The sequence below is a fragment of the Myotis lucifugus genome, unplaced genomic scaffold (assembly GCF_000147115.1).
Source record: "Myotis lucifugus unplaced genomic scaffold, Myoluc2.0 scaffold_733, whole genome shotgun sequence".
NCBI classification, from domain to species: domain Eukaryota; kingdom Metazoa; phylum Chordata; class Mammalia; order Chiroptera; family Vespertilionidae; genus Myotis; species Myotis lucifugus.
This window is the reverse complement of record NW_005871781.1, coordinates 310,957-335,537: the sequence shown is the minus strand read 5'-3', so window position 1 is coordinate 335,537 and position 24,581 is coordinate 310,957. Positions and strand designations below refer to the sequence as shown.

The 24,581-nt window shown below is 47.0% G+C and overlaps 2 protein-coding genes and 1 long non-coding RNA gene across 8 annotated transcripts; 2 read left to right on the top strand and 1 right to left on the bottom strand.

Annotated features, from left to right (window-relative positions):
* Positions 1–279: 279 nt before the first annotated feature.
* TBP (TATA-box binding protein) lies at positions 280–11,002 on the bottom strand. Of its 5 annotated transcripts, XM_023746805.1 has the most exons (9): positions 10,904–11,002; positions 9,476–9,668; positions 7,536–7,915; positions 5,576–5,663; positions 4,679–4,770; positions 3,583–3,744; positions 2,839–3,006; positions 1,524–1,618; positions 280–877 (listed from the first exon to the last, which is right to left on the bottom strand). In XM_023746805.1, the coding sequence occupies exons 2-9, from the start codon at positions 9,527–9,529 to the stop codon at positions 798–800; spliced, it is 1,119 nt and encodes a 372-aa protein (XP_023602573.1). In that variant the 5' UTR covers positions 9,530–9,668; positions 10,904–11,002; the 3' UTR covers positions 280–797. The 5 variants fall into 5 exon arrangements, with proteins under 5 accessions (XP_023602573.1, XP_006105965.1, XP_023602576.1 ...); XM_006105903.3 differs by lacking the exon at positions 3,583–3,744; XM_023746806.1 differs by lacking the exon at positions 1,524–1,618 and having other exon boundaries at positions 778–877.
* LOC106694973 lies at positions 2,293–4,225 on the top strand. The gene is made up of 2 exons (XR_002827009.1): positions 2,293–2,422; positions 3,563–4,225. It is a non-coding gene; the product is annotated as an uncharacterized LOC106694973 (long non-coding RNA).
* A 910-nt stretch (positions 11,003–11,912) lies between the features above and the next one.
* Positions 11,913–23,425, top strand: PSMB1 (proteasome subunit beta 1). Of its 2 annotated transcripts, XM_006105901.3 has the most exons (6): positions 11,913–12,086; positions 13,981–14,088; positions 17,261–17,342; positions 19,793–19,922; positions 22,102–22,208; positions 23,035–23,425. In XM_006105901.3, exons 1-6 carry the CDS (start codon positions 11,977–11,979, stop codon positions 23,218–23,220), a joined length of 723 nt encoding a protein of 240 aa, XP_006105963.1. In that variant the 5' UTR covers positions 11,913–11,976; the 3' UTR covers positions 23,221–23,425. The 2 variants fall into 2 exon arrangements, with proteins under 2 accessions (XP_006105963.1, XP_006105964.1); XM_006105902.3 differs by lacking the exon at positions 13,981–14,088 and having other exon boundaries at positions 11,919–12,086.
* Positions 23,426–24,581: the final 1,156 nt, after the last annotated feature.

The following is a 24,581-nucleotide window of genomic DNA, read 5'->3' as shown; positions in this document are numbered from 1 at the left end:
GCCAAATGGCCTGAAATGTTAAGGAAAAGAGGTGGAGAGAAGACTTAAGGAATAAAATAGATGTGCTGGGACAGGGTTAGGGGAGTCACAGGCAACAACATCTCTGGGAAAAGGAAGAACTCAGTGCATGACCACGATAGACGTGTTTGATGGGTAACAAGCCTCCGGGCAGTTCTTCCATTCCCATTGCAACAGACAATGAAATGTTGATTGAAACAACAACACACACAATGACGCGGTTTCAGGCATTATATCTAAAATACAACCTTTTTAACAGGATCACATAAATCTTACAAGGCATCATTTATTAACATCAACCTAACACTTTTATAAACAGCATTTATTGTACAGAGTACTGAGGAGAGAAATATTTACAGCCATCTGTGTTCATTAATACATCTGTCCTGCAATACTGAGAGGGCGGAATGTGTCTGGCACAAAAATAAACCCTAGGATTACAAATTAGAAAAACAACACTTATAAAAAACATTTTTTTTTTCTGGTAGAAATATAAAAACTGTGGTTTAAGGGGAATAAAGCGAACAAAATTAAAAGTCCAGTCAATTGTAGAGGTGGCTTTAACACCAAAGTTTTGTCCCTTAAACCAACTTGTCAACAGCAGTAAGAGTTTAAAATCTAAATCTAAATAGACAGGCAGCACTACAGTAACACCTGGTGCGTGCCCAGGCGTACATGCAGGCTGCAACCCACGCCGACCCAGGCCACCCACACCACCACCACTTAAAGGTACCAAAACGGATGTGTTTTTACAAGTGGGTGGGAGGGCAGGCCAGCCATTACGTTGTCTTCCTGAAGCCCTTGAGGATGGGGTAGATGTTTTCAAAGGCTTCATAAATTTCTGCTCTGACTTTAGCACCTATGAAGACAAGTGGGGTAGTGATGAGAGTCTAAAATGGCATTTCTTAACCTATTGAGAGGCAAAATTATGATTTTAAAACCACTAGCACAAATCTCTCCATGAGGTAGATTAGCAGACGCAGGCATTAAAATATTAATGAAAAAAAACCCCTTGTCACAATTTTGTTTTTAAAGCAGTTTTCTTAAAAGGGCTTTTTAAATTACAAAAGCGATGCCCTATGTGACTCGGCCTCCCTCTCTGCAGGAATCACGGTGCTGGTCCCTGCACCAGATCAGGGCCACAGGCGCAGTAACAATGGCTGAACAGTATTCCCCAACTGCTGCCTCCCACCAAGCTCCTCCAAATCTCCCTTTGTTATCTCAAAACCACATTGCTGATGAACGCAAAGGCTTTAGGACCATTTTCCACGAGAACTCCATCTCTTATCCAATGTGATGGCCATCTTCTCCCCTCCCCACAGGTCAAGCCTGGGCTGGAGGACCAGCAGGAATGGGGTCTGATTTTCCCTCCTCTCCGGTATGTTTCTTGCCAGCATGTTCGTGTGGGAGGAAAGAAAAGGCCTCTGCAAGTAGCTTCTCACATGGAGAAAATGACGTTCTTTAAACTTTCAAATCTTCAGACACCACTTCTTGTTACAACTTACCTGTTAATACAACTTTTCCAGAAACAAAAATAAGAAGAACAATTCTGGGTTTGATCATTCTGTAGATTAAACCAGGAAATAACTCTGGCTCATAACTATAAGGAAAACATAAAGAACAATTTATAAATTAAAAGTTGCCCATGCTTTTAGATAAAATGAAAACCTTTATAAGCAAAAACATGAAAAAACAGCTGTAAGGAGGCCAAGCCCAGCTCCTCAAGGAGCATCAAAGGAGAGGGGACAGAAGGCCAGGGAGGGCAAGCGGTCATCTGCACTTGAGGACTAAATCACTCTCTACTGAGTGGATTTTCTGGCATAACAAGAGCTTTACATAAATGTCCTAAAGTCTCTCTGACCCTTACCCAGTGTTATTCTGGACAAGTTTAGGGGTAACATTGCTTCTCAGATCTGACAGCAACGTTGTGCCTTTTAATCATTCTCATCTCCTTACATTGAAATATTCTCTAGCTGTTCACCCTGGTCAGGCAATTTAACCAAAGTGCTGGAGCAGATACTGGGTAGAGAATGAACCTTTCCCTGACTCCACTGTTTGGCTGCTCTACTCACGTGCCTTATTCTAAACCTAGAAATCTCATGGCATTAATTCAGAGACTGAAAACAGGATGTGTGTGTCACCGAGCAGAAAATTCAGGAAGGTTTCTCTGAGGAAGAGGTGCTTGGGTAAGAAATGTGAGTGGGAGTGCTCAAAGCAAAAGTGAGACTATGCCAAGTATGAAAGTGGGATGTGCAAAGGCCCTGGTACCCCAAAGGGCACAGTAAGCCTGAGGGTGCTGCAAGCAGAGAGGCTGGGAGGACCATCTACCTGGTAGTTCTCAGCAGGAGAAGCAGAAAGATATCATGTCCCTCAACCATGCCCTTCGCTGGTGGATCTGATAATGGTGAGTAGACCGAAGGGGGAAGGTTGATGCACAAGGTGGTGGGTTTAACCAGTTAACTGCCACGCGTCCAAAACAGAAACCATCTATACGTCTATGGACGCTTATGGCGTACAAAGGGCTAATTCACACATTTGAAATGTAGTCACTGAGCAATATGATGATGGAACATACAGAAGGGGAATCAATTTCACCCGGTATAACAATAAAAAAGGTATAAATTGAAGAAAAAAAATGTCACCCAGTAAAGGGGGTTTTCACGTTACCACATGCAGTGGGAAGGCCAGCGAGACCCAGAGATGTCACTCCAGCCATCGGGAGAAACCTCCACAGTAAACACAGTGGGAGCTACAGACAATTTATCATGAACTTGTAAACAGACTGCTGCCAAAAGCAATCCCAACACCCTTCAGACTTACCTACTGAACTGTTGGTGGGTCAGCACCAGGCCTTCTAACCTTATGGGGAATTTCACATCGCAGCTCCCCACCATGTTCTGAATCTTAAAGTCCAAAAACTTGGCTGGGAAACCCAACTTCTGCACAACTCTGGCGTACTTTCTTGCTGCTAGTCGGGACTGCTCTTCACTAGGGAAAGGAAAAAGTGAGCTATTCATACTCAGAGCCAGCTAAAATAGTTATTTAAATGAGTCACTTTACAAAGTGTGAACTGGTCACCCCTTCCCAATAAGAAAAGAGATCTGCAGACACAAATTTAGGAAACTAGGCCTACCAAAATGATCACCTTTCCAATGCACCCCATTACTGCCAGCCCCCGGGGTTTACAGATGTGCACATACAATCACCATCATGACCACTGCTTTTGTGTTTTAGCTCACAAATTCCTACTGAGAGAAAATGAACAAGCTTCATTTTGATAGGAAAATACTGGTGAGGTTTGTACTTAAAGAATGCGCACACTAGTTCTCCCCTATTTTATGTCCAGTTCTATAACTCACCTGTTGAATAAAACTGACTCCGAACACAGAGCTTATGTAGAACACGGAGAATGAGAGCAATGATACCATCCTCAACAAGACTCTCGGGTACAGGGTCAGGAATGACAAAAATTAACCGTACACGCAGTGCCTTTTTTTTCTTTAATAATAATAAATGTATTTATGACTTCTTATCTTGACAAAAGTCACCCACACAGATACCCACTGTTCCTTGTGAGGTACAAGACGGCGTGCCTGCGGTGAAGGCAACACATGGAGCATCCACTGGGAAACCCCATGTTCCCAGCCGCGTCCCAAGTAAAACAAGCTGGTAAAGACGCCAAAATGAAGAGGGACATGGAGCCAGGGCAGACCCACGTCTCGCCTTCTGAAAAACACGTTGAGACCAGAGCCAGAATGTCCGCACCCATGGCTTCCTTAAAAGACAACTTTCAAGTTCAGAATTAGCAAAAGCTCCACAGCCCCTCTCTACGTTAACACCTGCAAGTGCATCAATCACCTCTTATTTTAGGAGTTTATTTACTTCATTTAACTTCACTTCTGTTTAATCCCCCCTCCTTGTGTCTCCCACCAAGTCTGTGGGCTGTTAGGCTTAGACTAGTCAAGGCCTTCGCAGAGGGGCTTGCTGCACACTGAGGCAGAGCACAGGCACCAGCGTTTGACACGAAGGCGCACGACTCAGACCGTCAGAACCAACACCATTCCCCACGAGGGCAGCGGCACCTGCCACCACGTCACTGCCAGAGCCAAGGGGGTCTGCGGCTCTCTCCTCATCCCTAGGCAGATTTTTTCCCCTTGGGCATGAATTTGTGTTATGTATAAAATTTTTTACATAAAGGAATCCTTAATAGTTGTTATGTAATATTTTACCAAAAACACATAAAATGCAACTGAATTGTAGGGAAATAAGCAATGGTAACATATGTCTAAAAGTCTTGCCTAAGTTTTATGTTTTTATGGATTTTTAAAAGTTGATTTTTAGAGAGGTAGGAAGGGAAAGGGAGAGTGAAACACTGATGAGTTGCCTCCTGTACACGCCCCAACCGGGAATCGAACTCGCAATCCAGGTATGTGCTCTGACCAGGAACAGAACCTGCCACCTTTCCGTGTACGAGATGACACTCCAACCAGCTGAGCCAACCAGCCAGGGCCAGGCCTAACTTTAAAAAAATGAAATTACTGCCGACTAGAGTGATTAGAGCCAACCACTGCAGTAAGAAAGCAACAACAGCATTTGATTAAAGCATCAGCCTACCACCGAGACCACACAAAACACAGACAGACGGCCTCTCTGCACCTACCTCTTGGCGCCCGTGCACACCATTTTCCCGGAACTGAAGATCAGGGCTGTGGTCCGGGGCTCCCTTATTCTCATGATGACCGCAGCAAACCGCTGGAATGGTGAAGAGTCATTAACATGTGAGGAAAACTAGACAACGACAGCTACGAAGTCCTTGTGCACAGCCACCATAGCACCCGCACACGCCCCCAGGCAGGACCTCCCATCACCGAGCAGGGCACAAGCTTTCGCACAGGAAGCAGAACTGTGACGACTGAGTTGAACCACGACCTGTAAATTCTTTCCTACATTCCTGTAAGATAGGGAGTACTTGCAATTTTTTTTGTTCTTTCTTTTTTTTTATTGAGAGAGAAGGAAGGGAGAGGGACGGGGAGAATTTGGAACAATTGAGAGAGGAAGGGAGAGGGACGGGGAGAGGGGAGAGGGGAGAGGGGAGAGGGGAGAGGGGAGAGGGGGAGGGAGAGAAACATCAAAGTGACAGAGAAACATTGGTCTGCCTCCCATACGACCAAACCTACAATCCGGGCATGGGGCCTGACCGAGAATCGAGCCAGGGACCTTCCAATGCCTGGGACAAGCCTAACCAATTGAGCCACACAGGCCAGGGCTCAATTTTTTTTTTCTTTAATTACACAAGGGCCTCTACTTCTACCTTATATTTGCTGCTTCCCATGACTAGCTTCTGTAACTATAAACTTTGTTTGAAAAACCTTCACCTCCAGAAGGAATTAATAAGGCAGAACACAAGCACATCAACGCTTGTGGAAGTGACCTCCTGTTCCCAGGTGGCTTTCAGAGGCAGCATTCCTTTATTACCATGGCACAAATGTTTTGATCCAGGGATCTTGACAAGTAAATTCCTGTACTACAGTTTGAAATATATTAAAATTGCTCTGACCTTGGGATTATATTCAGCATTTCGGGCACGAAGTGCAATGGTCTTCAGGTCAAGTTTACAACCAAGATTCACTGTGGATACAATATTTCTGCAAAAAAATTGAAAAGAAAACATGATTTATTCATTGAAATTTTACAGGATGAGGTGTTAGATGATTATCTAGAAACCTGATTGTTTCATTTGAACTAATTTGATTTCATTAAATTTAAACTTAATTTCAATTGTAATAAATTATTGACATTTTTTAGGTGTTTAAAAAGTAACATATACCATGGTGAGCATTTCACATATACTGAGGCTTAAACGGGGTAACCTGCCCAGGAGACACGTGGCTCCTCAGAGCCAGAGTCGGGAACCATCTATCCAGAGCCCTAGCCATTCACCGGTACCGACACACCTCATCTCTGAGCTCTGAAACACCACCACTGCTAACCCTAAGACCGCTCCTTACAAAGACAATGGGCAGGCATGACTTTCTCAGTCCTCTCAAAATAAGTATCCTTTGGAAGAACAATAACTCAGAACAAAGGAAAAAAACCTGTTTTATTCTGCTTAACTCTCAGTAAATCAAGAAAAACAGACAACCATGTATTATCTATGCCCAAGACCCCCATTTTTAGTATTCTTGTATCATTTTATGAATAACTTACAAAAGAAAAAATATACTACAGCGAAAAACAACTTTATTACAAATTTTAATAAAAATTTAAACAGAGCCAACCTACATTTTCACTCTATAGTTTCGTGGTCTTGAAAGTGTAGACTTGCTGTGCGCTGTGCCCCCTGAATAAAACCATCGTGCATGGACCCGGCATCACTGTCCTGTGCCCAGTGCACCCAGACTGCAGACGCACCTCCCGTGGGTGCCAGTGCACAGCTCTAAGGCACTCAGCCATGTTTTCATCTCCACGTCACCCATTTCCTTCCAATCAACTTCCATACACGCCTGCCTGCAACACCTGTCCATGTATGAACTCAGTCAAGTACATTTTGGTGCATCTATCACACACTTAGTCATATAACAGTTAAATGCATTTTTTTTTTTTTTAATCCTCATCTGAGATATGTTTTTCATTGATTCTAGAGAGAGTAGAAGGGAGAGGGAGAGGGAGACGGTTGCCTCACTCATGCACCTCAAGCAGGGATCGAACCTGCAACCTGGGTATGTGCCCTGACCAGGAATAGAAACTGCAACCCTAGGGTGCACAGGACAATGCTCTAACCACTGAGGAACACCAGCTAGGGGCTTAAATGTATTTTTTTCTCATTTTGAAGTTGTCTTGAAAAGCACATAACATAAAATTTAGCACCTTCACCAGTTTTAGTGCACCGCTCAGTGGTGTCCAATGCATTCAGTGTTGTGCGGCCGCCGTCCACCCATCTCTATACCAGTTAGATACTTCCTCCTCCCCACAGTATGAATATATTGTATTCCCCCCACCCCCACCCCACCCCGAATCCTGTTACATATAGAACCCACTCCCTTTAGGTAGAAAAGTCCATTTAGGGCAAAAACAGCCATCCTCAGCTTGTGTGAAAACAGCCATCCACAGCTCTTCAAAGATGTATATGCAGCCCTCATAATAACCAATAAAAAAGAAGGACCACTATGAACCATACTAATTCTATGACTAAGTAACTAACCGTACCAAAGACAGACAGCATGCCAAGGGAAGTAGCTATCTGGCCTGACTGAGCAAACCAGCTACAGGGAAATGTCTACAACAAGAAAACACACACGGGATTCTGCTGGTCCAAGAGCACAGGCACAAGCTGCCAACTTCTAAAGCTGGGAGAGCTTCTCACTGAGGGCGACTCACTAGGACAGCTTTGCTTCCCTCTCAAGTGAGACAGAAACTGTGATCCAGTCCCTGTAAGATCCATGGACGCCTCTGAAAACAAAGAGCAGTGGCAGGCTCCAAGGGATCCTCCCAGGCAGCAAGAGGACACAAGTACTCACTGCAGCTGTGGCACAATCCCCGAGCTCTCAGAGGCTGGCGTGGCAGGCGTGATGGGGGTCATGGGGGTCATGGGCGAGGGGTACAGGGGTGTGGTGCCCGGCAAGGGTGCAGTGGTAAGAGTCTGTGAGTGGAAGAGCTGTGGTGTCTGTCCTGAGGCCCCCTGAGGAGCCTGCTGGGACGTTGACTGCTGCACTGCGGCTGTCACTGTTGTCACTGCTGCCGCCTGCTGCTGCTGCTGCTGCTGCTGCTGCTGCTGCTGCTGCCGTTGCTGCTCCTCCAGAATGGACAGACTGTTGGTGTTCTGAATGGGCTGTGGAGTCAGCCCTGTGCCATACGGCATCATCGGACTAAAGATAGGGATTCCAGGAGTCATGGCGCCCTGTGGAAAGTCAGAACGGTGGGTTAGGCTGGTTGGTGCTGCCTGGTGAGAGAACAGATGAGATGTGTAAAGACAGACGCCTCCCGGTGTAAATGCAGTTATTGAACATTAATAGGGAGGAACTTGCTGTTCTTTCACACATCACTTTCTTCAATTACCATAATATAGTAGGTAGGAGCTTAGGTGTGAAAGCCAAATCTGCTACTTATTACACGTGAGAACCTGAAGAAGTTGCTTAACCCTTCAGGTCTACCTAGGGGACAAAAATGCCCTGAGATTGTTAGAATCAGGGAGACCACTGGGGTGACCCCACATCCTTGTTTAAACCATTATCCTGCATACCGTCTAGGTAGCACCCCATTTCCAGCTTGGATGATAAATTACATGGTTACCCTAGAGAAATCCACTTACAGCGACCAGCAGGATGACAGGCACATTGAAAACACTGAGTGCTAGCAATGGTCATGATGATTATTCTAACACTATTAAAAAAGATTAATCATTGCTCTCAAAAGGTTTAATCAACAAAACCCAATGCATCTATCAGAATATCAATTTACTTTTCTACATTGCTTCTCAACGTTTCCAGACATCGTGACATTTATTAATCGCCCCGAGTCTTACCTACAGCTCTCTGGGAAGGGAAACACACGCTCTTCTTTCTTCATTAAATGAGGAAACCGAGACTAAGAACAGTTACATGAGTTGCCCAAGAACACAGAGCTTATTGGCAGATGAGCCAAGATCACAAGCACATTTTCCAACACCAACATCCATGGAGGCTGTGGAGCCTGCAGAGCTCGTGGCGGCTGTGAACCTCCTAAAGCCGCTCCTGACAGTTCTGCATGGAGGGGTTCCGTTTCCATTAGATTTTCAAATAAGTTCAAGACCCAGGAGCCACAACCCTTTCCTGCTCTGCCAACTTATTTGGCAGAAAACATAAACTAGAAATGTGTAAGACGTTTATGTCAAACTATCTCACCAACGTGGTGGCAGAAAGAACAGGAGGAAGACAAACTACACACTGTGGCCCCAAGGACAGACATTATTCCACTGCGTCTACCACTAACTTCTATAAAAATACTGGCTAGAAAAAACGCAGGTTACGTTAACTTAAAGAGACTAAGGCTCAGGTTTTGAAAGTTCTGCCTTTCTTTACGCCATATGTAACAATGAGCTAAAAACAAATAAATAAGTGACAAGATATACACATAGAAACAAGAACTACACAGAAAAACACCTTATGAGTTCAGGTAGGCAGATTTCTCAGACAAGACACAGAAGACGAACCATGAAGCAACGGTGATAAAGAGACCATAGAAAAAGGAAGAACTTCTACTTTCCAAAAGGCACCATCAAGAAAATTAAAAAGTAAACCACAGACAGGGAGACAACACCTGCAGGACACATGTTTTTATAGACAAATACACATTTTTGCTTCCACAGAGACTCCGCAAAGTATACACCATCATGCCTCTTCAAAGCCTAGGAGTCCTTCTCAACAAGAAGTGAAAGGCTTGAAGAATACAAGTCCATCTTCAAGAGCAGACGCTCTGTTACCTGCGGGGAGGCCAGGCCCTGAGCATAGGGCGGCAGGCTGTTGTTCTGATCCATGGCGATCCCTTTCTTCTGGGCAAGTCGACAGCCTCTGCACTGGCGCTGCCTCAGCAGCTGGTCTCTCCCAGGAGCATCCCCAGCACAACCTACTAGCAACTCCTGCAGCTCTCGATTCTCTTCACACCGAGACGCTGCCCTGAAAAGGTGAAGGGTGATGTGAGAACACACATGAGCTCTACAATCTCATAAGCCTGTTTCGTGGTGACACACACACAAACCCCCAAATGAAGCATTTTGTCTATAAAGCTGAAAGCTCATTCCTTCCATGTTGCCTGTGACTGCATGCAAAACTGCCCCAAGGACAAACTGTTTTGTTACATATTTAACTTAAATGTTCCTAATGTTCGTAATTAAGGTGTCATAATCAGCACTGAAATCTTTTGGGGAAAAATACCCAGAGAAAACAAATTCCCAAGCAAACTTTATGCCTGAGTTTGCTCTGTGTACACAGCCCTATTAGGCCAATTTCAGGCTCTTAAATATTCCAATTAGTTTTATACCTTTAGTGTCTTGGGCATTGAATTCAATAAACATTTAATTGGATCCAATGCACTTTAGTGTGATCATGTATTGACCTGCCACTTCATGAAACACTGTAGAAGCTGTCCATTTTATGTAATAACTTTACCTCTCTAGATGACGTAAATACAACGTGTGCCTCTATCTGGCTTTCCTTAAATTACTACTTTTTCCTTGGCTTAATTTTTGAAGTTACTTTTAGACAAAAGAACCAAGTGACTGCTCAGAGGCCCTGGTTCCGTTCCGTTGGGATGAGCTGTGCTGCCCTGGGAACCGGTTGAATCACGTGGGGTGAAGTGATGCTCACACGCGGCACCTCCTTGTCCCACAGGATAAACGTGCGGCATTATTACTAGATATCAGGTTAAACCTCATCTAACAGGACGTTCTCACTAGCCTTGCGGGTCTTAGTTACAAGTTAAAAGTCAAAACCCACATGCGCCTCAAGCATGAGCTGCTGCAGCGCAAACACTGACGTTTCCTGAACGGACCAGGACCCGATGATCACTGTGAGGACAACGGGCCACACTCCTGAAAAACAGGCTAAAAACGTAAAAACGAGAACCCCGCTTCAGAAAGTGTCAGAGAGACACGAAAAGTTACTTTTTGGACACCGTTACCCTAAAACCACAGAAGTGCCGCATATACAAAAACGACAAGGAGAGACGGCGGCGGTACAGGAGGACCCGGCCCCGTGTCAGCCCGGCGGGGCGGCGGGGGCGGTGGCTCGAGCGGAGAGCGTTCCCGCGCGGCCTGGGCGCCCATCCGCCTCCTCCCGGCCTCCAGGCCGGCCCCGCCGCAGGGTCGCCTGCGCACGGCCCTGGGAGGAGAGGAAGCCAAGCCGGCTGTTACCTGGGGCCACGGCTGACGCCAACACCACCTGCGGAGGCCTCGTCTAACGGCCGGCGGCCCAGGCGCCCGCCGCGGCGACCCTGGCCGACCCTCCAGAGCTCCCGGCGCAGGTTTATAACGTCACTTCCGCCAGTCCAGCGCGACTTCACCGCGAGGCCACGCCCCGGTGGCGGCCCTGAGAAGTGTGGGCGCTGCGTCACTTCCGGCGCCTCCCGAGATAAACGGTTTGAAGGGCTTGAGGGGCGGGGCTATTCGGGAGTTCCGGGGCGGGGCCAGCTGGCCCGTGTCTTCTCATTGGTCGTTGCTGGAAGCTGACGAGAGGTGGATTTCCAAAGCGACTGTCTGCGTGACCTTTGCCCCGTTGCCTGCCTCTCCGCCTGTTTCTCCGTTTTTAAAAGCACTTTTAAGAAATTGTAAAATATATTCATGTAAGAAAATGAAAACACACGTCCAGATAAACAGGATGTTATAAATCAGGAAGCCTGGTACTGCCGGCCCTTCCTGCTCTGTGCTGTTATGTAGCGACAGAAGACCCCTCCCTAGCGGACGTCGGTTAACCGTCGTTGCTGTGACATTTGCCTGCGTTTGTGGACATTTGCTCACTTCCAGTTTGGGGCTATTGCGAACAATGCTATGTGAACATTCTTGCACATGCCTTCTGGCGGAGTGCACACCGGGGAGCTTAACTGCTGGGGCCTCAGGTGTGCTTCTCTCCAACGATGCCAGGTGATGCCAGTCGCTTTCCAAATACGGCCGCACCAACTTGCACTCCGGTAGACGATTGGACTTTGCGATGCGCGATAGTGTTGACAATCATTTTTGTATGGTCAGACTTTAACATTCCTGTACATCAAGAGGGAATTCGGATGTTTTCTTAAGAAAGAAAACCCTAACACCTCTGTCAGCTTTCTTGGAGTGGGGGGCCCGGCGGCCACGCGGACCTCTGGGAGCCGGGCACCTGAGCGCGCCCGGGCGACCGGAGGGAGCGCCGCGGGGCAGCCGGAAGTGGCGCGACTTCCGACTTCCGGCTGGGTGGCCATCTCGCGGTGAGACAGCAGGAGCGGGTGCCGGCGATGATGTCCTCCGCAGCCGTGTCTTGGGGTCCCGGCCGAGAGCTGGCGATGGAGCCGCGCGGCGCCGGCCCCGTGCAGCTGCGCTTCTCGCCCTACGCGTTCAACGGAGGGTGAGGCCCCGCAGTCGCTCCCCGTTCCGGGCCCTGCTCACGCCCTCGGGTGTGCGGCGGGCCTCCGTCTCTGGGTGGCTTGTCCTCTCGGCCCATCGCTTGGGTGTCGGTGCGGACGGCCGGTGGGCAGTGAGGCCGCAGGTGGACACGGAAGCCCGGCCTCCGCTGCGGGGGAGCTTCCCGGAGGGACCCAGCGGCAGCGACGGGCAGGTGTAGCGTCTGCGGTGGATCAGTCCGCGTTGGTCGATGCATAGTTGTGTCTGTAGCTAAAAGGGTCGATCAAACAATTTAATCGTTTTTTGTTATTTTAGGTAGAAAGTAGGATTAGTTGGCCGGGCTTCGTTTCATAGTTACGTGCTTGTTTTTTAAGATTTAGCCTAAGTTCGGGGGAGAATACTCAGAAGAGGGCCTTTAAAAATGTTATCTTGCATGTTACATTTAAGTTGTCCTTTTAAAATAAGAATACCAGCTTTACGTCACGTGGTGCTTTTCCTTGACATGCACTAAAAGAACGCGGTTGTAGGGCGATGCCCCATAAGGACTCCTGGCAGCTGTAAATTGAGGCAGTGGTTGCAGTTAACCCACTGAACTAGGTACAGCGCACACACCGATGGGAAGACGGCCAGGCTGTTTGAACAGGTTTTGTGGATTTGAGGTTCTCATGCATGTTTTGCGGATGTGTTGGCAGGAGAGTGGAAGTTTTGATTTTAGCCTTGTGCCTGCCACTAAAGGGCAATGCGGCCTCTCCACTTTTTTAACACAGCTTCTTAGAGTTTGGAGGAGAATCAAGCATTTTGTAAATTGCCAGCCGTTACATTTTTTTCATCCTCATGCTGCCCTGAGTGTTAGATGGTATTAGCCCCGTTTTTACAATGAACCTGGGGCCCCAGCCACAATGCTGGTGTGAGGTTGAGCGAGGACTTGAATCCATATCTCTGTGTCCACTGAGTTTATGCTTTACTCTTGCACTTCTAACACTTTTGGTGACAACTGATGGAGTAGTTAGGTCATCAGGTGGCTATTAGACCCATTTCATAAGGCAGTTGTGAATTCTTTGTAAGACTGTGCAAGGTGTTGAATATTCAGTATCCGTTACTCTCCTTTTAGCCCATTGCAATCCAATTTAAGCCCTATGAATTTCAGATTATTAAATTGAGTTACCTTTTCTCAGTGTTATTTTTTTTAAAAAATTTTTAATTGATTTCAGAGAGGAAGGGAGGGGGAGAGAGGGTTAGAAACATCAGTGATGAGAGAATCATTGACTGGCTGCCTCCTGCACACCCTACACTGGGGTTTGAGCCGCAACCCGGGCATGTGCCCTGACCAGGACTCGAACCGTGACCTCCTGGTTCATAAGTTGATGTTCAACCTCCGAGCCACACCAGCAGGGCAGGTATTTAATTTTTAATAATGATGATAATTCTGTAGCTCTTCTTTTACCTCCCACTACGGGCCCTTTGCTGTGATGTAGGCTGTGTTTTAGGGAACTCTTGGTATTTTTCCAGATTACCCATAGCCTTTCCTGATCTCACCTCTTCTACCTGAATCCTGCTCTTGCTAGCATCCAGTGGTTTTCTCCCAGCGCAGGCACACCTCGTGTTGTGTTTCATGTGCTCACAGATGATGCGTTCTTTACAAGTGGTTAGCATTTTTTAGCAATAACATTTTTAAATTAAGGTATGTACATTTTTAAAATACATAATGGTATTGCACACTGATTTCAGTGTAGTATAAACATAACTTTTCTATGCTCAGAGAACCCAAAATCTGACTCGCTCTGTTGTGATACTCGCTTTATTGCAGGGGTCGGAACTGGACCGGCGCCCTTCTGTTGGGTCAGGCTTGTTTACCATCCAGGAGGACTCATTAATTTTTTTTCCTTCTTTTCCCTCAGTACTGTATTGGCTATTGCTGGAGAAGATTTTTCAATTGTTGCTTCTGATACTCGATTGAGTGAAGGGTTTTCAATCCACACCCGGGACAGTCCCAAATGTTACAAATTGTAAGTAAATTTCTAATTCCACATTTCCCAGCGCCTTGTGGTAACCTAATGCTACAGAGATTTAACTTCTAAACAGTGTGTTGCATGAGTTCTTAGACTGCCTGTTTGGGGCTTTGCATTTTTGTCAGGAAACGATTTTATAAATTAGTATTTCCTGATAATTTACTATGTAGTGTTCATGGTATCTGCCATATGTGGATACCAACAGTGCCTTTCATAAACTAAATATTTTCTTTTTTTTTTTAATATATTTTATTGATTTTTTACAGAGAGGAAGGGAGAGAGAGATAGAGAGTTAGAAACATCGATGAGAGAGAAACATCAACCAGCTGCCTCCTGCACATCTCCTACTGGGGATGTGCCCACAACCCAGGTACATGCCCTTGACCGGAATCGAACCTGGGACCTTTCAGTCGGCAGGCCGACGCTCTATCCACTGAGCCAAACCGATTTCGGCAAACTAAATATTTTCATCTCAACATTTTGTCATGAAAAACTTCAAATATACAACAGAAGTAAAATGTTGTGGTGAACATCCATATATTGCCACCTAGATCTTATTAGCATTTTACATAATTGTCGTATTTTCTCATCCTTGTATCCATGAATCCATTAAATTTTTTTTTTAATCTGCCCATTTTTTTTAACCTGAAACATTTAGTCGTGTCCTAAGCAGTTGCACCAGTGGCTCACAGTGTTAGTAGATCCATTTTTTCTAAAATACAAAAATAAAGTCATGTACAGAAAGAAAAAAAGGGTCTGCATAAGTCAGCTAAATGCATCTTGCAGGTTGGCAGTGGTTTGTAACTAACATTTTTGGCGACAGTTATACATGGTGGTTAATTCCCAGGTTGGTCCAAAAGAGCCTTTTGCACCTGAATTGTAACAGGAAAGGACTGAGGAGGTTTGTCCTGTGTGTGCAGGAGGCGGTAAAGAAGGGAGGCCTGTCCTTCCTGCTCAGGGTGGACTGACACATATTACCCCCGAGAACTGAAGTTTGTCTTCATCGTCCCAGTTCCCCTTTTTTATATATGTATTATATTTTATTGATTTTTTACAGAGAGGAAGGGAGAGGGATAGAGAGTCAGAAACATCGATGAGAGAGAAACATCGATCAGCTGCCTCCTGCACACCCCCCACTAGGGATGTGCCTGCAACCAAAGTACATGCCCTTGACTGGAATCGAACCCAGGACCCTTCATTCCGCAGGCCGACGCTCTATCCACTGAGCCAAACCGGTCAGGGCTCAGTTCCCTTTTTGACCACTTCTCCATCTTGGATGCCTCGTTCTCCTCTCCGGTTTATAGTGCACCCATGCTACCTTGCTTCTTCTAAGATGTACTTTTTATAATTTGAAAGTAGTGAATGATATAAATATAACTTTATTGATATCATCTTTGTGTAGTCTTCTCTTTTTTATAATGTTCTAATTTATCTTATTATTATTTTTAGTTGAGAGAGAGAGAAAAAAAAATCAGTGTAAGAGAAATATCTATCGACTGCCCCCCCTACCCCACCTCTATGCTCCCCGACTGGGGATCAAACCCCAACCTGGGTATGTGCCTTGACTGGGAATTGAACCTGCTGCCTTCTGGTGTACGGGATGATGCTCAAACTAACTGAGCCACACTGGCCAGGGCTGTAACATTCTATTTTAGCGTGTATGCTGCTAAAGTGAAGACCCATTCTTTTTTATGACATACTTCAGTTCTAGGAGTAGATAGAACACTGACAATTTCCTGTGTCCCTGTCATCCATTGTCAGCCCTAGACCATGTGTACAGCTGAAGCTGCCTGAATACCCTGATCCCACGCCCTCTGGGGCTGACCTAGAGCTGAGCCTGCCTCTTCCCCACCTGCTTGAGACTCTACAGTTACACTTTATTCTTTGCAGTCCACTGATGTATTTGGATATTTGGGAAAAGCATCTTGAAGCTCCCAAAATGTTGTCCTAACTGTTGGTATTGTCAGCCCATCTTGGTGTTGGATTGAAGGTCTTTACCTCCGCAGAGAGGCTGGTTGTAGGGAGAGATCAGGAAATGCTGGTAGCTGGTGATGCCCCAGAGGGTCGGGGGTCCACAGTTGGACAAGAATGATTTGTATGCTCGTCCATAAAGTCTGAAAGGAAGAAATCATGGCCTCTGCTAAATAGTCCTTGACGAGGTGGGTTTAGCTTTCTTTATAGATCAGTACCCAGATTTATGGGTTTATTTTTGAGACATATGGTTGAACTTGTATGGATGTCCCAAAATTTAATCAGTTTCCTTCTGGTGGGCATTTGGGCTGTTTTTTGATTGTTTTGTTTTGGAGAGCCACTAAAATAATATGTATACTCACACAAGTGACCTGAACATATCTTTGCAAACTTGCTGACATGATGAATGTCTGGCAGTGAGATTATTGCGTGAAAGTGATGTGCGCTTAACCCTTTGCTAGATCCAGCCAGTGGCCCTTCTGAGGGTGAGATCGACGTGTCCTCCTTCCCAGCATCTGAGAGGACCGTTTTCCACAGGCTGCCAGCACGAGGCATACAGCCAGTGCGATAGGTGGAAATCGTCTCTTGTTTAGATGTGGATTTCTGAGAGACCCAGAGGCTCTTTTCATGTTTATGGTGACTTGTGTCTACTTTTATGTGACTTTCATAACATTTTACCCAACTTAGTTTCAGATGTACAACATGATTCTAATTTGTATATAATGTAAAATGATCATAATCAGTCTAGGTAAAACCTGTCCACGTACATAGTTGCACAGATTTATTTATTGTAATGAGAACTCATCTTAGCAGCTTCAAATATGCAAGACAGTATTAGTGACTACAGTCACCATGCTGCACGTTACACCCCCATGATCCCTTGCGGTGTTAACGTTTTTCATAATTGTAGACTAAGAAAGTTAAAACTGGACTTTGGTCATGTGTATTACAAATACATGTTCTTAGTTTTTTCTGTTAAACTTGGTATTTTTCTCTTTAATTGATGTGGTGGAAGGAATTAGATATCTGATTACAGACCTTCCCCCTCCCCATTTCCATTCTCCACTGAGTGGCGTGGCAGTTGTCTCATTACCACCCAGTGAGCAATGGGAATAGGAGCTCTAGGGTTAACATTGCCCAGCAGGTGTTTTGCTTTACTGTTTAACCAACTCAATGTCCTGAAATGTGCTTTTTATAGAACAGACAAAACAGTCATTGGATGCAGCGGTTTCCATGGAGACTGTCTAACCCTCACGAAGATTATTGAAGCAAGACTAAAGGTAGATGCGTTTTACATGTCTGACTATTGGAAGTTGGTAACTCGTTAGACTCTTTTACGGACACAGCATAGCTGCTGCTCAGAATAGCTGGAGAAGCGCTAGGTTAGTACGAGAAACTGACCTGTCGATGCAGCGTCATTAACATATAGAATGTGAAACCACAACAGACCCACCTGTCAGATCCCTACAACAGAGAGGATTTCTGCCCTTTTTTGAGGCAGCAGGAACGGAGTTCTTCCGAAGATTCGCTTCCCTGAAAAACAAACGGGTGGATTTCTGTGGAGAAGACAAGCTTTTTGGTGGGAGCTTGGTCTGGAATCCTGTCAGCTGACGTCCTTTCCCCCTGCCCCTCACAGACAGGACTTGTGGGCAGGAGCAGGAAGGGGAAAGCCATTGCTACCGACCACCTTCACAGGCTTTAGTTGACAGGAGGCTGGTGGGTAGGAGAGGAGGGGCAGTGTTAGGAAGAAGTGAGAGAAGGAGTGGGACCAACCGTTTGTAAAGGGCTGACATGTCACTGCCTGAGGCCTGAGGTGGGATCGGCTCTGATGAAGCAGGGACGATTCTGGACTCGGATCAGGGTCTGTGTGCAGTAAGCGTTTGCTTCCCGTCGTTTCCAGGCCAGGGCAGGAGTGTTTGGACTCTGTTCGGTGGGTTCTCGGCGCTCAGGTGGCTGGAACTCCCAGTCACCATTGTCAGCATCAGAAATGTAGGTGTTTCTCACCGTGTAGCCTGGCGAGGTTTTGTCAGAGCTGTTGGTGGTATTTGCAGTGTCGGTCCCCTTGCCCTTGGTTCCTGATTTAACTTTGTTGGCTCTGGTCATGGTTTTTAAGTGGTTGGTAGGTCCATCTGGTACCTGAAGAAACGAGCTGTAGTGATCACGTTGTGCCTGCCTGTTTGTAACACCTGAGATGGTTCCCACTGCGAGTGGCGTGGTCACTGGACTACACAGGGGCTTACTTACTTGGCACTTGCTTTTTGCATGTGTAGGAACCATTTCATCCGGTATTCATCGGTTGTTGGTACTTATTTAAAAATTCTACTTACATTGCGAGATTCAGCAACTTACATTTATTGACCTGTGTGTGGTTTCTAATATTTTGTAAATGGGACTTAGAGGACAAAAATAAAACATGACAGGGAGAGTTGTTTTGTTAAATAAAACAAGAACCAGTGAGGTCAACTTAGTGCACAATACTTCCTGAAGTGTTTATTCAATACATTATTACATAGGTGGTGAGGTGAATAAATGGGGTTTGGTTTTGAAATAAAATGAAATTAAAATTTTTTACGACTCATTTTGGAAAAAAAATCTTCTGGACACCGACACATGCACCACTCGTAGCTTCTTTCTAATGTGTCTTCAGTGCTTTGTCACTGACAATTCCACAGTATTTCCTAGGTTTCTCTTTAGAGGTGGTTGCCAGGTGGCTGACAATTTGGAGAACTTTATGTTACGTTTGCTACTTTGGTAGGATTCCTTGGTCTGTTAGGTAAGTTGGGGTTCCCACGGGTGAAGTCAATGTGGGCTGGGACTCCCTGAATATGAATGCCACCTGGATTTGGAGGCTCCTGTGCTCACTGCAGGGGCTTCAGGAGCAAGACCTCACCCTGTCCTAGCGTCTGCGGCACCAGGTTAGCGCGGCCTCATCTCTGTTCTCAGGCGAGGCTGCTGTGCAGAGAGGGGCCTCGACCTGCGTCTGATCAGGGCTCAGCAGACTGCAAAGGCCCAGATAGGAAGTGTCTCAGCTTTGTGGGTCACTGGTCTTGGTGGCAACAATCAGCTCTGCTGTTGAAACGCAGAAGCAGTTGTAGGCGGCCTGTGATGATGGGAGAGACTGTTCACAGACACGGGTGGGGCTGGATTTGGCCCACGGCTACAGTTTGCTGACTGGTCTATGCGGAGTGAAGAGCTGGGTTGGTGTGAGTTTGCTCTGGAGTTTGTATCTTTGTCTTGGAATAAGGATGACATGGGAAATAGTCTGTAAACCAGATGCGGAGGGGCAAACTTAGTGTTCTTTCCTCTAAAAATTCTTATTCCTCCCAAAGTGATAGGGTCTAGTGCAGGGGTGGGCAAACTTTTTGACTCGAGGGCCACAATGGGTTCTTAAACTGGACCGGAGGGCCGGAACAAAAGCATGGATGGAGTGTTTGTGTGAACTAATATAAATTCAAAGTAAACATCATTACATAAAAGGGTACGGTCTTTTTTTTTTTTTAGTTTTATTCATTTCAAACGGGCCGGATCCGGCCCTCGGGCCGTAGTTTGCCCACGGCTGGTCTAGTGAATTATTTTACCTTAGTGATACTGAGTTTTTTGATCAGGAGAGAAACAGGTATCTTTTCTTTCACCAAGATATGCACGTATTCTTTTCACTCTACTGTTCATTGTTGTAGCCTGTAATAAATATATTCTGCCTCTGCATTTCTGTTTTTGTTAAAAATCGCAGATGTACAAGCATTCCAATAACAAGGCCATGACCACGGGGGCAATTGCAGCAATGCTGTCCACAATCCTCTACTCGCGGCGCTTCTTTCCGTACTACGTTTACAACATCATCGGGGGACTCGACGAAGAAGGTAAGGTCTTTCTTGTGGAAAAGGAGGGGCCGGCTTGTCTTAGATGTCGGGGTTTCATCTAGACTTGAAAGAACCACAAGGACCATCTTGCCCGACAATTTCATTTTCTGATAGAGCAACAGAGACTGAAGCTGAAAGGAAATAAATGGTTGTCCAGGGACACAGAGCAGGTGGCGGTTGGCGCTGGAATGTCAGCAGGTGTTGCTTTACTATTTCCTCAAGGTCTCAGTGAGTTCAGAAGTAGGTACTCAGCATTTTAGTCTTAAAAAGGAAATCTGATCTGGAGGACAAACTTATTTGACATCAAAAAGTTTTTAAAAAGTGACGTCTTGGAAGGAATGCGTGCGTTTTCATCCGTGTTTCTGTAACATTTTTGAAAGGCTCTGGTTTCCGGCAGAGCCGGGACGTTTCTGTCCTGCTGTGTCGCTCAGCTCAGGCACCGAGGCTTCACACAGGTCTGATCTGTGCTGACTTTCAGTGGCTTCCAAACACCACATAGACTCTCAGGACCGTCTGTGCCACCGTTCAGAGCGGCCCATTGTGAAAGTCACAGAAGCGTCCGTGAGGACCTGGTCAGCGAAATGGGTCTGCTTCCGAGAGGGAAGGTGGGTGGGGAGGAGTCAGGGCTTCTCGGTTCCGTCCCTCCAGGGTCTGTGTCTCTTTCTGCCCACGGGCTTCCCTGCTGCCCCCACCCAGGGGCTCTGGGAGCTCTCTGCTCTTCCACCTTCACGGTTCCCATGAGACAGACTAGGCCGACAAGTGTCCTTTGAGGCTTTCAGCCTCACTTGAAAACTAGGAGAAAGTGTAAGGGCTAGAAATGATCATCAGAAATTAATTACTCTTTACCTGGGCAATTACATTCTAGCCACCGATCAGCTGCCTAACCTAGCACAGCTCTTCTGGTGCCTTTTTGACTTAAATTATATCTGATTTGAATGTCAGATCAATAAATTCATGTTTTAGCAGCATTAGCGGCTACCGTTGAATTTCAGCAGGGCAGGCAAGGTCCTTGAACTCCCCCAAGAGTCAGAGATGATCTGGGAGCTCACGGCTACTAACTGGCACGCTGGGGTTTGGGTCTGTTTGACTGCAGGCCCTCCCTGGCCTTTGATTTTCACGTGACAGCACTCCTTGTTCAGGTGGATTTGATTCGCGGGCATTTCCAACTGTCCTTTCTAATCTTGTCTTTGATTTTCCTTAGAGTAACGCTACTTCTTAAAGAAGTTTATCCCCCGACGGTCTTCAGCTCTGACCAAGGCATCTCTTTTCTTGGTTTTCCTCCCAGCAGATTTCTGAAAAAGAAACCAGCAGGCCTTTCTGAGACTTTGCTGTTGGCCTCTGTTTCATCCCGGGTTCTGACCCTCGCCCAGGGTCTTTCCTCACTGTGTCTCTTTCTCCACCTTCTCCACCAGCTTTCCTTTTTTTGTTTTTCAGTTTCCTTATTATCATTATTACTTTTTTAAGAATCCTGCTCGTTAGATTTTGTTTTACTTTGAAGTTTCCTTGAGTTGTTGCATTTTATCAGATTGGTTTTCATTTTGTTTGCTTTTGCCTCCGTCTTCTACATTGGAGGCTTCCTTCAAATTTCTGTTCTAGTTTCTGGCTTCCATTCCTCTTGACGATGCTGCACCCAGGTGTGATGGTCAGGTCTGATCGCCACACCCCAGCCCCACCCTCTCTGTAGGCTGTCCATCACTGTGGACGTGCCCCTTTCTGATGGAGTTGAGGCTGCTAAAAAGGTTTTTGCTCTTAGGAGCTACAGAAATGGCCTTGTCCACACTGCCGTGTTTCACAGGCCAGCCTCAGAGAGGTTGCAGTTTTGGTTCCATACCAACTAGGGATGTTCAGGAGGAATTTGGTGCAGAACTTAGAGCGGGACCTGTGACCATTAACCAGCGTGCCTGCGAGGCCACAAGCACGCAGGGAGTCAAGGATGGGGGGTGGGGGGGGCCGGGCAGAGTGCAGTCTGGTGGCAGACACCACGGGGACAGGAGTGGCGGGTGGGCTCTGGAGGGCGGGAGGCAGGCTGCTGGTGTCCCCTGTGCAGCAGGGCTTGTGCTCCTCGCTGAGAGTTGCTGACACTTTAGCTCAGTCAGTAGTCCGTTCAGCTTCACACTGTTGCCGTGATTTGAGATCGGGGTCAGGATGCAGCCTCATGGAGACTGTTTCCTTCTTGAAGGGAAGGGAGCCGTGTACAGCTTTGACCCCGTGGGCTCCTACCAGAGAGACTCCTTCAAGGCGGGAGGTTCAGCAAGTGCCATGCTGCAGCCCCTGCTGGACAACCAGGTAACAACACTGCCCCAGTCCTCCTCCGCTCCGGGGAGGGTGGGGAAATCAAAGCTTTCTCATACATCCATGTGAACTATGGCTGATTTGCCCGCCCAGACCTCCTGGTCTCTGCTGGCTCTCGGCCACTGCTCACTTACCCCACACCTGCCTGCCTCCTGCATCCCTGTGACTTCTTGGTCTCTGGTGCTGACCACGGTTGGTCCATCTTTTCAGTTCTCCTTGCCATCCTCACCCGAGTTTCCTGAAGACACCTTTCTCCCCGATACCATCTCTGTGTCTTATTAACACGCCCCTTTTCCATTTCTGCTGACTGAACTCAGACCAGCATGGCATCTCGCCTGGATTGGTATATCTCCTGCATTCTGGTTCCCTTCCCCAGGACATTCTCCTCACTTTTCTGGAATTTGTCACATGCAGTAACTTCTCTGCTCATTGCTTACTACCTCCACTCCCGTCACTCCCCTCCACAGCCCCTGGGAGCACTGCCTGTCCCGTCTCCTCGACCTTGGACGTGCCACAGCCTCGCTCCTTCACGCCCAACTTGAGTGTCCTTTGTTCTAGCGGGTCTGGTCGTGGCCACTGGGCTCTCCTGGCCCCTCTCCCTCCTCAGCTGCAGCACAGTCTGTAACGCTCTGCCCCTTGCCCACCTCCAGGGCAGGGGCTTCCTGGGAGCCAGGGCTTTGTCTCCATGCACCTGTGTGGAGGACACTGATCTGTGCGACGTGTTTGCTGTGAACTCTCAGACATGTGGAGGCGGAGGGACAAGGGGCTCGGTCCTCTGTACGGTCACGTGATGCCTCACCCAAGTTCCCTGTCCCACCAGGTTGGTTTTAAGAACATGCAGAATGTGGAGCACGTCCCGCTGTCTTTGGACAGAGCCATGCAGCTTGTGAAAGACGTCTTCATTTCTGCTGCCGAGAGGGATGTGTACACCGGGGACGCCCTGCGGATCTGCATCGTGACCAAGGAGGGCATCCGGGAGGAGACGGTGCCCCTGCGGAAGGATTGACCTCTGTGCCACGCGCTGCTTTGTTTATTAAAATAAGCCCTGATGTGCTCGTCCTGTTGGAACTTGGCTTCTCTCAGCAGCACAGGTCCGGGGGCTGCATTCCCTTTCCTTTCGTTTTCCTCATTCTTCCACACTTTCTGTCCTCCAGAGCTACTTCTTATTTTAAGGATGAAAAAATAAACAGCTTGTGTCAGTTTTCCTTACATTTATGAGCAAGAAGTTTATCGGAAAAGTTGACTTCTGTCCGTGGAGATGGACCCGTCTCACCCAGAGGGCGTCTTCTCCACGGTTTCCCTTCCCTCCCTCTGGCTCTGACTAAGACGTCGGGGGATGTAAGTGAACACCGTGGACTCACTCCGGGGTTGGAGACGCGCAGCCTGGAGGGGCTGTTTGGAGACGCATCTTCTAATCACCACAGAGAGGGCCATCTCGGAAACAAATGGGCCTTTACGGGGTCCTTAGCCAAACAGCTTAGGAATGTTAGGATCAGACCTGAGTTTTGATGGTGCTGGGTAGTTTTTGCTCTAGAATTATGTACATTTTAGCTCCATTACATAGAATCTTGGACTAGTTTTCTTGGTGTTGAGCAAGTCCAATTATACAACGTAACCTAGGGCGTATGATTTTCTTTGTAGCCTAACGAAGAATTTACTGTTGACCTCGTTAAGAGTTCATTAAAATTATTAAAGCCCCTAGTTTGGTCTACAAATAGGGTCACAGGTGAAAACCAGCCTCCACGTCAGGTTCAGCCTTATTGGACTAGTTCTCTGGGGAAGCAGCTGGTCGGACTGGCCGACTTAGGGTGAGGAAGTGACTTACGCTGACCTGCCGTCTGCGAGCCAGGGCCAGAGCCGGGAGCAGGTTCCTGCTGCAGTGTGAGGGCCAAGCTGGGTGGGAGGACCCTCCCCGCTCAGCGCTCCCTACTCGGGCTCCTCCCGGCCTCAGCGTTGCAGGAGGGCAGCCGCCTCACTCAGCTCCTGACTTAAAATGCTGTAGAAGTCCTCACAGACACTCAAATAATATTTGGCCAATATCCGGGCACCCTGTGATCCAGCCGTTGACACCACTGCAATTATATAAACGGGCTATTTTATTTTTTCGTTTCAAAGGACTTTTTGTTGAGTTTGGGATTCAGTGTTTCACTATTTGAAATTTGAATGTGTGTGTCTAGAATTCTCTCTGAGGTCCTCACCTCTGAAGGGTCCTAGTATGTAACCATCCTTTTCACAGCTCCAGGCACAAGGTGTTCAGCCCCGTTTCCTTCAGAGCTTGGACGTGGTCTCCTTTGAAGGCCTGTGTGTGGAGGAGGCAGGAGTCACCTCCAGCCTCCATGTGCTGGTGCATGGGCCTCTCTGGGCCAG

What these genes read in the sequence shown, in the direction of transcription:
- TBP (XM_023746805.1), bottom strand. Translation starts at nt 9,529, where the DNA reads ATGGATCAGAACAACAGCCTGCCGCCCTATGCTCAGGGCCTGGCCTCC. An exon ending in GGGATTGTGCCACAGCTGCA is followed by an intron (nt 5,664 to 7,535) that starts GTGAGTACTTGT and finishes ATTTTTTTGCAG; the next exon opens with AAATATTGTATCCACAGTGA. An exon ending in TGGAAAAGTTGTATTAACAG is followed by an intron (nt 878 to 1,523) that starts GTAAGTTGTAAC and finishes TTGTCTTCATAG; the next exon opens with GTGCTAAAGTCAGAGCAGAA.
- PSMB1 (XM_006105901.3), top strand. Translation starts at nt 11,977, where the DNA reads ATGATGTCCTCCGCAGCCGTGTCTTGGGGTCCCGGCCGAGAGCTGGCG. An exon ending in AGTCCCAAATGTTACAAATT is followed by an intron (nt 14,089 to 17,260) that starts GTAAGTAAATTT and finishes TGCTTTTTATAG; the next exon opens with AACAGACAAAACAGTCATTG. An exon ending in CGGGGGACTCGACGAAGAAG is followed by an intron (nt 19,923 to 22,101) that starts GTAAGGTCTTTC and finishes TCCTTCTTGAAG; the next exon opens with GGAAGGGAGCCGTGTACAGC.